We start from the raw sequence: 13,132 nt of genomic DNA on the forward strand, positions 1-13,132 counted from the left end.
TGCTACGCGTAGCTGACTTTTGCTCCGTGGAGCCAAATTGACCAATCATGATCATGTTAGAGTTTTTCATTACTCGGAGGTAAAACTGACTAATTAAGTACGACTTACTCATTACGTGAAGCGAATTTATTCATTAAGAATTTGCCAGACGAGCGTCACGTAGTTGCAAGATATCCTCGGTCACGAAAGTTATGATTCAAAAAGTAGTTTATGAAAAGTACGAACTGACTTATTATTAAGATGGACATGCACTCATAAGAAACTCATACAGTATTGTACATAACTATATAGCTAGGCAGAGTGGTGGTAAACTATGCACACAGTTCTGCGATCTGCAGTGTATCGCCGGTAGCTAATTTGTATAACTTGCGCGGTGTCCCTGCGGAATTCGACCTTCAGCAAACTGCAAACCAGTTCGGATTTACTTTATATACTAGTAGTAGGCCATACATACTGTAGTTACTGTCCGTTTTCCTATACACAATACTCAGTGCGCTCACCATTGACGCGTGACCTCTACAAATAGTGTATATTAGAAGTATATGCCATTGCCTAGTTGACGTCACTACTGTGTAAAAAATAACCGGCCAATATTTAAAGTATTCTCTGAAATTCTAGAAAATATAGTTTTGTAACATGTCCTAAATTTTTAGCTAATTTAGGTGTTTGGAAATATTGGTACTTTTGTACCAAAAAATATGAAGAAATTATTTCTAAACCGTGTTAAGTCATTAAGCTTCTCATTTTCAAGAACGCTGGTTAACAATAAGCAGACTATTGTCTCATTTCGTAAACAAAAGCCCACAGTATTGTTACCTTGCGTTCGCTTTATAATCGTTCACCCAACTGAAACTATAATACCAGCTCATTGCTCATTGCACAGGTAAAACAGACACAAGTGCAGTGTGTATTTAACCAGAGAAGATCTGATGTAACATAGTTGAGCCGTTTTCATTGAGTGTTATCTTGGTTTAATATATAGCTTTTAATAGGGTTTAAGTCCTTCAAAGGTCGTGGTGAGTTCTACTGTAGACATGACTGCATCTTGATTATTTTTAAGTCAACAACATTCAACAATATGATCACCGTGATAGTATGAAAGTATCAGTACCGTGGGTGTCAGTGATCCTGGCCTGACACAGTAGACAAACAAACAAACAAACACGCCACACACATTACACATGCATGCAAGGTAACATTGACTATACACTAATCAAACAATGGTATTGATCCTGTACAACTGGTCGTGGTTTATTTACAATCGATTCATTTAAAATCCCCATAGTAAACATTAATTTTGGCAAGAGTTTTTCTCTCTGGAACGAGGATGCATCCACTGGCTCCGCGTAATGAAAAGATCTAACATGATTGGTCAATTTAGCTCCGCGAAAAGTAAGCTACGCGTAGCAGCTCCACGTTGTGGCGGTTACGGCCAGCCATATATTGATCATGCGAAAATCGTAAAACATAGAATAGAAACAGTGTGGCAGGCGCTCAAAATCTCAAATTGTATGCTTAGCCTGAGTTGCATGACCTATCTCGAATAAAATCACCATGCGTAGTTGTTGAAAAACGTGAGGATTCATCGTACTATCACGGCAATTTTTAACACGAAGATATAGGGATGATGACGGTGTGCAGCGTGATCTGGCGTGAAACTCAGAGTAGCACAACTCAATGAAGTAGTGCACTAAATATTGTATCATTTAGCTCTACTTGTTAAAAGTATTGAGCACTTTTCTGTCTGTTAATGACAAGCTTTATTATTGTATAAACATAAGCCTATATTTTGTAGCCATTTTATTAATATAGATTTTCTTTTCTTTTTCAAATTATTCTTCTTTTTCTGGGTTTTTTTATGGTAATTTTAATTCCACAAACTGTACGTTTGAGTGCAAATTGAGGGCGCTATTTACATATAATATGAGTTATAGCTTGCATTTCATGATGTGTTATTTTTCTAATTCCCTTGTCATTTGTCAGTCTGTTTGCTGATGTTCTAATACCATTTTACAAGTGTCTACCCCTTTTAGATTTTAGATCAATAGCGCCATTATTGTTCAACTTTTCTTTAAGATGACTCAGTTTTACATGCAATCAAACAACTGTGTATCGGTGCGGACAAACTCCTCCATCAACTGAAAATGTAACATTTCACACGATTATGTCGTGTTCAGTCATATCACTTTCATGGATTATTTTTCATTTATTTCTTTTTGTACTCAACACGGTCTCTCTCTAAATCATTACCCTTAATGCGGCCCATACACATTCAATTATATTGGGCAATATCAAAGACCCTAGATACAAAATCTACCATTGTGTACTGTACACACGATCAGTAATAATTGCCCAATATAATTGAACGTGTATGGGCTGCATAACGTACACTTGCGGATATTTATGCAAAATACTGATGGATCACACCACTCCACACCATATATAAATTCTCCCAGTTACATTTCCCCAATATGAAATTTAAAAAAGTTGGCAGAGGCGGGGTTCGAACTCACGGCGCACCGCTTTGGATACTCTATGAGCCTAGCGCCTTAGACCGCTCGGCCACTTGTCTTGTTGGTATCCATTTGAAACTTATTTGAACATATAATCGCAACTTCAACATAGGCCTACCACGTGACAAGCAAAGGCAGAAAATGTACCATATTTTGGAATTTTATTTGCCTAAAAACATTAATGTGTATTAATAGCGCTCAATTGTTGTTAACTGCGTGTTCTACATACAGAAATCCGACAATAAATGGGCCTCTACATGGACAATACATTATATCGATTTTGACTCACCGGACACGTGCGCTCGTACATCGTATAGACATGTGTGTCAGTATAATACTATATACTGGAACCTACCATTTTTCTTGTATACACGTTCGATTTTTTTATCATATATATAGATTGTTAATCCCATTTTTTCCGCCAAGGCCCGTCATGTACTGACGGCCTAAGATGTACCAACGGCATTAGGCGATCCGACTTAAAATGTGTGTGTGGGGGGGGGGGAGGGGTGGCAATTGGCCTGAATTGTCAGGCCGTGGCTGAAAAGTGGGTCGTTTTGCCGTAAGGTGGTGGAGGGACATTCTCCCCCTGTCCACCCCCCGGGAGATTGATGCCCATGACCAACGGCCATGATGAGCGGGGGTGAGGGGAGCACCACCGGGCCCCCAACTGGCTGCGCCACTGTATACAATGGTAATGGGTCGCTTTTCAAATTAGCAAAAGTGAAGTCGATACTATTCTGCCTACATAAATCATTTGTACTTTGTTTTGATTCATGTTTTTCTATTCGGTTGAACCAAACTTGGCCAATCAAAGACAGAGTGGGTGAAAACGGGATCAGTTGTATACGCGCTTTATCAACGTAATTATTAGCAGAAAATAGCTTGATGTGAAGCCTATGCGTCCAATTTAAACTGGATAAAACTTAAGCATCACAAAGATTTGCTACTAACTCAGCCGTAATTGTTATCATTTTGGTTTTTGCCATAAAAACATCTTATGTCGTAATACCACAAAAGACCAGAAAACATTTTATAGTCAATATCTGTATAACGTAAATGCCAACATTACATAGCATACGGTATTGCGTTAGCGTAGCGTATTCTAACATGCTATGTAAAGAAACATGTTAGCTTTCAATTCTTTTTTGTTCATTCATGTGCATTTCATCATCAAATAAGCCAAAAAGAAACGTCAACAGCTGTTTATCCACAGTTTTCGATCTTCTTTCAGAAATGTGATGCGATCAAGCAAATTCAGTCGGAACTCAGAAATATTAAATGTTCAGTATCTTATAGGATAGTAAAACACATTTACAAAGCTACTTTTTCAGAATACCTCATTGAAATTGAACAACCAGTTTCAAAGATATGAGCAATTAAAGAGTTTCCAAAACAAAAGGAAACGAAAAGAAACACTCCCATGAACTTAACAGGATCGCACAATCGGATTAACACTCACAATACGGTAGGTTATGTTCATATTGTTTGAATGCTTCATACGCTCTGTACCAGAAGCATGAGGAGCGGCAGATTTCAAGGTGATGAAAAAAGTATACCACTCTGTCTTATGCAGGTTCGCTTAACATTATCAGTGCGTTTAATGGTAGACGAGGTATTGTTGATCGAAGCAGCCAAAGAAATTGATTTCATTATCTAAATCACTATATTATTGAAAAAAAAAACACTTTGAAGTTTTGCAAAAGTTCATTCTATAAATCATATACTTTAAAAGCTTGCTTGATTTATTGTTGTTATTGAGTTATGTACGTTATGTACTGTGTTGTTATTTCAGCCCTCTTTACAACAGAACTCAAGAACCACAGGACCTACAAAAGTATATCTGTGATTATGATTTGAATTCTTCTACACGCTTGCTATGAAATGATCAAAGCCATATTTCCCAAAGCTCACTACCATTCGCAAGATGCTTTGAACTACCAAATCACAACAGTTTAAAATAGTTGATAACCTTAAATGTAAAAAAAAGAAACCAGAACAAAATTATATTCGTCCAGACAAAAGGGAAAAGAAGAAACGACTTTGACCTGTTGACCAGTTTGTTATTACATCTTCTTGACAAGTATTAACACATTTCCCCCGATATGTGATCAACGAGTACACATCGACTAAAAGCCCTCTCGACGAGAGTCTCGTGCGTTTAGTATACTGATGAGGCTACAAATGTATCATTAATACCGCGGCTTTAAGCAATTCCATTCAAGGACAAACTAAATTGATTATTTTCAATATGACTTTTATATGAAAATAAAATTGTTCCTACTTTTTTTATCAAATAATTTAGATGAAAAGTATTAATGATGACCTGTGCACAGAAAAGCTAGTTAGAAGCACTATCAGTAATATGCTCAATCAGTCAATCTAAGAATCATCCAAAATCAGATTTATTTGCATTTTGTAGGTGTGTTAATTGATGTAGCATTGATGGTGGGGATTATAATTGAAGACAGAATTAAAAAGACTAGTTTGCGTATGACGTCCTGTCAACCAGACCAAAAATGCCGTACTGCGCAGGTCAACAACCAATCACGCCGCACCTGCTGACGCCAGACGCAAACTAGTCTTTTTTTAATTCGGTCTTCAATTATAGTGAAGTCATTTTGTCTTTTCTTTCATATTTTTTGATGTGTATCAATACCGTCAAAATTGCATTTATGGATTTACAAATTCTGAATACAAAAACCCTTCTTTTTTCCAATAAACAAGATTTTCGAAGGCTTTATTTGTTTGAACCGCGATCTATCAGTGTCGTTGCTTTGGATAAACAGAGGACAAAAAGATATTCATTGCGGTGTGTATTACTGAACCTTGCGTAATACGAAGCTAACAGTTAAAAGTTTTTTCCAATTAATATAATTAGTTGTACTTCATGAGCTATAGTTAATTGTATGTTTATATATAGTTTTTCTAACCGGTATTCGTGGAATTTGTATTACATAAAGTTTTTAAACTGAGTTTCATATCTGTAAAGCCACTATGCAAAATTCAGCATCCCATTTCATAAATGCAAGTATTTTGACCAAGAACATGTAATATATATACACACATTTGCTTTATATTTGAGCGAAAATCGGGCCACCGTGACGTAATCTGCCTGCAATCACAGTTCAAAAAAAAGGGTGAGCAAAAAAAAAGGAGTGTGAACCAAAATGCAACATTAAATATACAAGGCTATTTTAAGAATTTTCTATGATCTCGTTGATCACTGTACTTCGGTAATATATAAAAATGCGCTTTTATAAATGCGCACGTGACCGCCTCCTCGCTGCCATAACAGCTTATAGACAGTAAGGCCCGGTTCATAGTGAATATTCGAAGGCGAATATTCGGCTTCGAATACTTTTTGGTCGTCAAAATATATGCGGCTTCGAATATAAAACTATGAACCGGGGAAAGATATATTTCTACAATTCACAGCGTTGCCCGACTGTTAACAAGTATTGCCCGTTGACCTAGGTAAGCAAAATTTAGAGAATTTCTTTAACGAAGTCAATACAATAATAGGTAAACTCAATATTGAACTACTTGGTTTTATTTGAATTCGAATACTAAATTGACACCGTGTGGTATAAAATATACTTCTACGCTATTATTAACAAAGATCTAAAGAAAACCCGTCATCAGTTTTCTACTTTGATTAAGGTAAACACATATCCTTGAAGTGTTTTCCATATTTCCTCAAATAGAAGCCTCCCATCTTTTATGGTTTTCAACGTTTTGTTAGGTTGTTACTCATGTTAGGTATCTGAATCATGTATATTTATTAAAAGACGGCACCACTTTCCTATCTAATATTACATTTTGTAGCATATTACATGATCTAGGCTTTGAGAGGTAATATAACACACCTGAGATATAATGCCTAGGGCGCGATAAATAGGTTCTTCAAATATGCCCACACAGCTGACAGGTTTCTTCGAAAATATGCCCTTAGCTTCAGATGAACAGGTTGTGATATACCGTGGGCAACTTAATTAATCATTAACTGTATTACATTTAATTTTATAACAGATGAAAGTACCCTCTCAAATATTGAAGTTGTATTTCAATAACAACATCTGTCAGGACTATTTCTGAACTCGGAATTCCATAGAATGTAAAATGAAGATGACATCATTTTGGGAATCCTAGAAAAACACCAGGCAATTTTGCAATATAAAATGGTAATGTCTTTAATTAGGCCTGGGAAGTCCCTGTATGTTGGTACTATATAACTGATTTTACGAAAGTGATGTTGCGTGATATTTAACGTATATATTCTATTGCAAGCCAGCTATAACGAAGAGGATATATGTAAGTACGCCAAAGTGCGCGTCTTTTCAAAAAAGAATACAATCTCATGTCTGGTTTATGAATTGTGTGGACCAATGACTGTTGCTGAAGTTGTGAAGGAAGCACCCTTTTTGGAAATTGTCATCTGTGCAAGAATTTCGTACGCAAAGGATATAAATATATTTGTCTCCAAGTCTATATGGTGGACTTCATGGGACATTAGCTTGGAAAATATTTCAGAGAGGTATCTGTAACTTTATAATTAGCAAGAAGAAGACCGCTGTCTATACATATGTTTATATACAAGGACATTGTCCAATCACGCTGTACTTTTTATTAATGATTCAAATTTGTGTGTTTTGTTGTGCATTCTTAAGCAATCTTGGGTAAAATGTTTTGGACTTGGGTATTTCCTACCGTAATAAGGTATATAAAATCAAGTTATTTCATAAAAAAATGATTTTGTAATGAACTAACCTTTTGAAATGCAGAAGTAGGTTAATCCGTACTTGTGTACGTTAATTGTTAGTAAAATAGAGTCGAGAACAGTTCATTTGATACCAAATGCTTTTAGTGAAATGAGGTTAATTTGATTCGGGAAATACGTCTGCAACCATAGTAAGACTCTGGTCTTACAATACTCTTAAGTAATCAAAACGCCAGGTACGTTTTCAAATATATAATAATTATATCAAATAATTATAAAATATAATCAATGTAGGATTATATTATTTCTTGCGATACAATTTGTTCAAAATGTTAAGTGTCAAGCTCGCTCTTAAATTACGAATATTACTACCTGTGTGTTGACAAAAAGCTACAAAAGAATTAATATTAACAGTAGAGAATTTCAAACGCCGTTGTGTTTTGGTAACAAAAGTAACTTTCAAATATATAATAATGTGTTGATCCATGTTAATCTCTCTCCACGTCTTTGTATCCTAACATGAATACGATTTGGTCTGGAATTAAGCCATTAGGCGTAGTTCGGTTCATGTAAGTTGCATTTATGTGATTACCAAGATGTCGATTGGTGATCATTAATGGTCCGGCATCATTCTCAACTAGTTTGTGTCGTCTATATCAACGTTCAAAATTGGTGCATAAAAACTTGATATCTGTTTTGTGCTCTTTCTTGTGATACATATTCAACGGTGTATACGACATACAGGCAAAGATGTAAAATATATGAACATGATCAAAGTGTCAACTTTCTGCTGTAAAGTCTTATTTAACTTTATTCTACCTGTTTATTTGTCACTGTTGTTGACATCATCATAATATTTGTCCTGTGTGGGTCTTCTACACGTTCAATGCAAGGCAGATGTTTTCCACAAACAATTCTAAAAGCTTTTCTAAATGCTCTGTTTCTAAAGTAGTAAATAACAACGTTCCACCAAGAGTTCGATACAAGGAGAAACTCTGTGAAAAATACGGCACCAAGTGGAACAGCCTTTCCCTCAGCCTGCATGAGTTCCACGACGTGAACGGGAATCCACGCAACGACAAGTGCTAGAGTTACATACAAGAAGGTTGTAGCAGCTTTCATGTCAAGGCGTTTTTGAGGTCTACGAGCGATAAGTACTCCATTGCTAGTTGAGGCCCGTGTTGATACCAGAGAAGCTATACGATTAGCCTGTTGTCGGGCAATCACCGTAAGTCGCGTGTAAAGAATAAATGTGGCAAATAATGGTATAGCCTCAAACAAAAGGAAACTGCAATAAGAAACGATACGAATTCCCATATTATCAGAGGCAAAATCGCAGACTTGATGATCTGGTATAAATTCTATGTGCCAATTTGATGCGCAACCAATACCAACAAGACAACCGATGTTGATTAACCATATGATGCCAATCATACCACGGGCTCGACACCGTGTAACAAATTGTGCGTGTCTTAAAGGCCATGAAATGGCTATGTATCTTTCCATATTTACTGCAAGCAAAGACATGGTCCCAGCATGATAACATCTGGAAACTACCACTGCTTGTATAACGCAAAAGGGAAATCCATAAGGCCAGTAATTAAGGAAACTAATGCCAATTGCTGGTAACGTATAGAATAGAGCAACACCAAGATCCGAAACTGTCATGGAAATCAAAAATACTTTGGTGATTTCGTTTAATTCGGACGTTTTAGACAAAACGAAGAGGCACATTCCGTTTAACAGCAATAAAAGTATAGTGCTTGCTATCCAAACTAAACCACTAATGATATCAAAATATAATCTGCTGTCATCCTGGTTAGCATCCATTGTAAACAGAATGTGGGCTTAGACGCAGCTATATCATATCAAACTTTCAAGTAAATCAAGTTCGTATTTCCCTTGTCGGCTCATCACTCATTGCGAGTTGTCAGTGTGTATTGTAAGCTCTCTTCAATATAGACGAGAACGCGATTCTACTCACTGCGGCGCTCTCCCTCTCTATCGTAACTAAAGTGTATAGTTCATAAAAAGAGTAAAAACGTGCGTTGAAAAATAAAAATAAATTACAGATACAGAGAAAGTGGTACGGAGGAAGTAAAATTTTAAAATGAAGTTTAAAACAATATTTACATTTCTTTAGGTTTATATGCAAGTTAACGAGAATCCCGGTATCAACTAAATTGATATTAAGGGCGTTGGCTCTTACTAACGTTGTTCCTTGTTATTCAAAGATGACAGTTTATGTTTCAGTAGCTTCTACACAGATATTTCGGGGCTAGCTTTTTGTTATTTCCCTGTTTCACGTACATCAAAGCCGTTTCTATACAGCTGAATGAACATGGAAAGAATCTTCCGCACGACTAAACTCCTCAACGAAAGTTTGGAAAGTTTTTTCAAGCATCTATATCTCAGATTATTTGTGACCTGTTCATATCATGTTGCATATCAATGGATGCCTACATTACTCCCCTTTACAATGACACTAAATTTGAAACAATCACTTTTTTTACGGCTGAATACACGTCTTGTGAATGCAGTGGGGTCTCAAACCGAAAAAACTTGGGTTAACAATAGACTATTTTTCACCCATGGTGACAGGAAAAAGGGGAGAATTGATGAAAAATTGTGAATCACACATAAAAACTGTGTGTTTTTATGTTAGTACCGCCTATTATCCTTTTTTTTTTTTTTTTTTTTTTGCTCTTCACTTTTTCAAACCATGCAACAAAAATTTGGGTCAACAAATCACAACTTCCGTCGGTAAAAAATATTTCCGTCGGTACATTTACAAGTTGTGCCCCCTCGGTTCGAAAATCCTGGCTACGCCACTGTCACTAAACATATCGAGGATGGCTTTGAAAGAGGACAGATCACTAGAGCAGTGTTTGTTGATTTCTCAGCAGCTATGGTACGGACAATCACAGACGTCTCTACATCAAGGTCATCGAGTTGACTTAAGAGCTTCTTAAGAACACCTTCTACAAACTATGCTCCAGAACCGCTGCTTCAATGTGAGTTGGGAGGCAAACGAAATAGATGGCGCTTATAGAAATATGAAGTACTCATGCACCCAATCCCCTATAACATCTAAACAAATGACCAACCCACTGATTGCTGATAATCTACGCATTACATCTCAGGGCACCAGTGGCGTAGTGTGGGTCATTATATTGGGGGGGGGAGGCGCGGCACAGACCATAAATAAATAAATAATAAATAAATTTTGGAATTATAAAGCGCCTTTCTCCAGATCTTTGAAGACTCAAAGCCGCTGTAATTTCGCTGTAATGGTGAATCATCACAATCAGATCGCATCAACTAGGCCAGTTGCTGCCGAACGGCGCACACCTATCCGCATTTAGATTGTAACATCCACCAATTATCTGTGCAGCTCCCCAAATTCCATTGGGTGAAGGAAGTTTTGATAACCAAACAACTAATCACCGATTTTTGCGATACAGGAGGAAACCGGAGATCCCGGAGAAAACCTGCGAGAGCGAGCATGGAATCGGGATAAACCAAGTGCACATGAGTCCTTGGGCCGCGCCAGGGCTTGAACCGGGACCTCAGTGCCCCCCCCCCCCATGACGGGGGTGGGGGGTGGCATACAAGCCGTTTTTCGTCAATTTTCCAATAAGATTTTCTAAATTTTGCAATCGACTGTGGGCACGTGCCCCCCATGCCCCTATGACGCTACGCCAATGCAGGGCACAGAGTTCCATTTTAGGTTGAGACCACAGTAACAGAAGCACTCAACGGCCTGTCTACGTACTATGAAGATAACCACTTCAGTGCGAATCCATCCAAGACACATGTGTATAGCTTCCACCAGAAGAACAGAGAAGCTGACTATCAGTTTATTGTCACATGGTGTGGCATATGGCTGTCCTACAGTCAATATCCAATATACCTTGGGAGCTACATTAAATATCATTTAAGACCCATGGCCCATGTAGACAAGACCAGATCTAAAGTGAGCACCCGAGACAGCATCCTCAGCAAACTTACTAACACTATGAGGTGCGCTTCCAGCAACAGTACGAATCACTGCCTTAGCTCTCAGCTAGGAATATGCTTGTACTGCTTGGGAAGGTTTGGAATCACTGCCTTAGCTCTCAGCTAGGAATATGCTTGTACTGCTTTGGGAAGGTTTGGAATCATTGCCTTAGCTCTCAGCTAGGAATATGCTTGTACTGCTTGGGGAAGGTTTGGAATCACTGCCTTAGCTCTCAGCTAGGAATATGCTTGTACTGCTTGGGAAGGTCTGGAATCATTGCCTTAGCTCTCAGCTAGGAATATGCTTGTACTGCTTGGGAAGGTTTGGAATCACTGCCTTAGCTCTCAGCTAGGAATATGCTTGTACTGCTTGGGGAAGGTTTGGAATCATTGCCTTAGCTCTCAGCTAGGAATATGCTTGTACTGCTTGGGGAAGGTTTGGAATCACTGCCTTAGCTCTCAGCTAGGAATATGCTTGTACTGCTTGGGGAAGGTTTGGAATCACTGCCTTAGCTCTCAGCTAGGAATATGCTTGTACTGCTTGGGGAAGGTTTGGAATCACTGCCTTAGCTCTCAGCTAGGAATATGCTTGTACTGCTTGGGGAAGGTTTGGAATCACTGCCTTAGCTCTCAGCTAGGAATATGCTTGTAATGCTTGGGGAAGGTTTGGAATCACTGCCTTAGCTCTCAGCTAGGAATATGCTTGTACTGCTTGGGGAAGGTCTGGAATCATTGCCTTAGCTCTCAGCTAGGAATATGCTTGTACTGCTTGGGGAAGGTTTGGAATCACTGCCTTAGCTCTCAGCTAGGAATATGCTTGTACTGCTTGGGAAGGTCTGGAATCACTGCCTTAGCTCTCAGCTAGGAATATGCTTGTACTGCTTGGGGAATGTCTGGAATCACTGCCTTAGCTCTCAGCTAGGAATATGCTTGTACTGCTTGGGGAAGGTTTGGAATCATTGCCTTAGCTCTCAGCTAGGAATATGCTTGTACTGCTTGGGGAAGGTCTGGAATCACTGCCTTAGCTCTCAGCTAGGAATATGCTTGTAATGCTTGGGGAAGGTTTGGAATCACTGCCTTAGCTCTCAGCTAGGAATATGCTTGTACTGCTTGGGAAGGTATGGAATCACTGCCTTAGCTCTCAGCTAGGAATATGCTTGTACTGCTTGGGGAAGGTCTGGAATCACTGCCTTAGCTCTCAGCTAGGAATATGCTTGTACTGCTTGGGGAAGGTCTGGAATCACTACCTTAGCTCTCAGCTAGGAATATGCTTGTACTGCTTGGGGAAGGTTTGGAATCATTGCCTTAGCTCTCAGCTAGGAATATGCTTGTACTGCTTGGGGAAGGTTTGGAATCACTGCCTTAGCTCTCAGCTAGGAATATGCTTGTACTGCTTGGGGAAGGTCTGGAATCATTGCCTTAGCTCTCAGCTAGGAATATGCTTGCACTGCTTGGGGAAGGTCTGGAATCATTGCCTTAGCTCTCAGCTAGGAATATGCTTGTACTGCTTGGGGAAGGTTTGGAATCACTGCCTTAGCTCTCAGCTAGGAATATGCTTGTACTGCTTGGGGAAGGTCTGGAATCACTGCCTTAGCTCTCAGCTAGGAATATGCTTGTACTGATTGGGGAAGGTCTGGAATCACTGCCTTAGCTCTCAGCTAGGAATATGCTTGTACTGCTTGGGGAAGGTCTGGAATCACTGCCTTAGCTCTCAGCTAGGAATATGCTTGTACTGCTTGGGGAAGGTTTGGAATCATTGCCTTAGCTCTCAGCTAGGAATATGCTTGTACTGCTTGGGGAAGGTTTGGAATCACTGCCTTAGCTCTCAGCTAGGAATATGCTTGTACTGCTTGGGGAAGGTCTGGAATCACTGCCTTAGCTCTCAGCTAGGAATATGCTT

The 13,132-nt window shown here is 38.7% G+C and overlaps 1 protein-coding gene across 1 annotated transcript; it reads right to left on the reverse strand.

The window, feature by feature from the left end:
• Positions 1–8,043: 8,043 nt before the first annotated feature.
• Positions 8,044–8,760, reverse strand: LOC140152417 (adenosine receptor A2a-like). Its single transcript, XM_072174722.1, has one exon. The coding sequence runs from the start codon at positions 8,758–8,760 to the stop codon at positions 8,044–8,046; it is 717 nt and encodes a 238-aa protein (XP_072030823.1).
• Positions 8,761–13,132: the final 4,372 nt, after the last annotated feature.

Source organism: Amphiura filiformis, chromosome 5 (genome assembly GCF_039555335.1).
Source record: "Amphiura filiformis chromosome 5, Afil_fr2py, whole genome shotgun sequence".
NCBI classification, from domain to species: Eukaryota; Metazoa; Echinodermata; class Ophiuroidea; order Amphilepidida; family Amphiuridae; genus Amphiura; species Amphiura filiformis.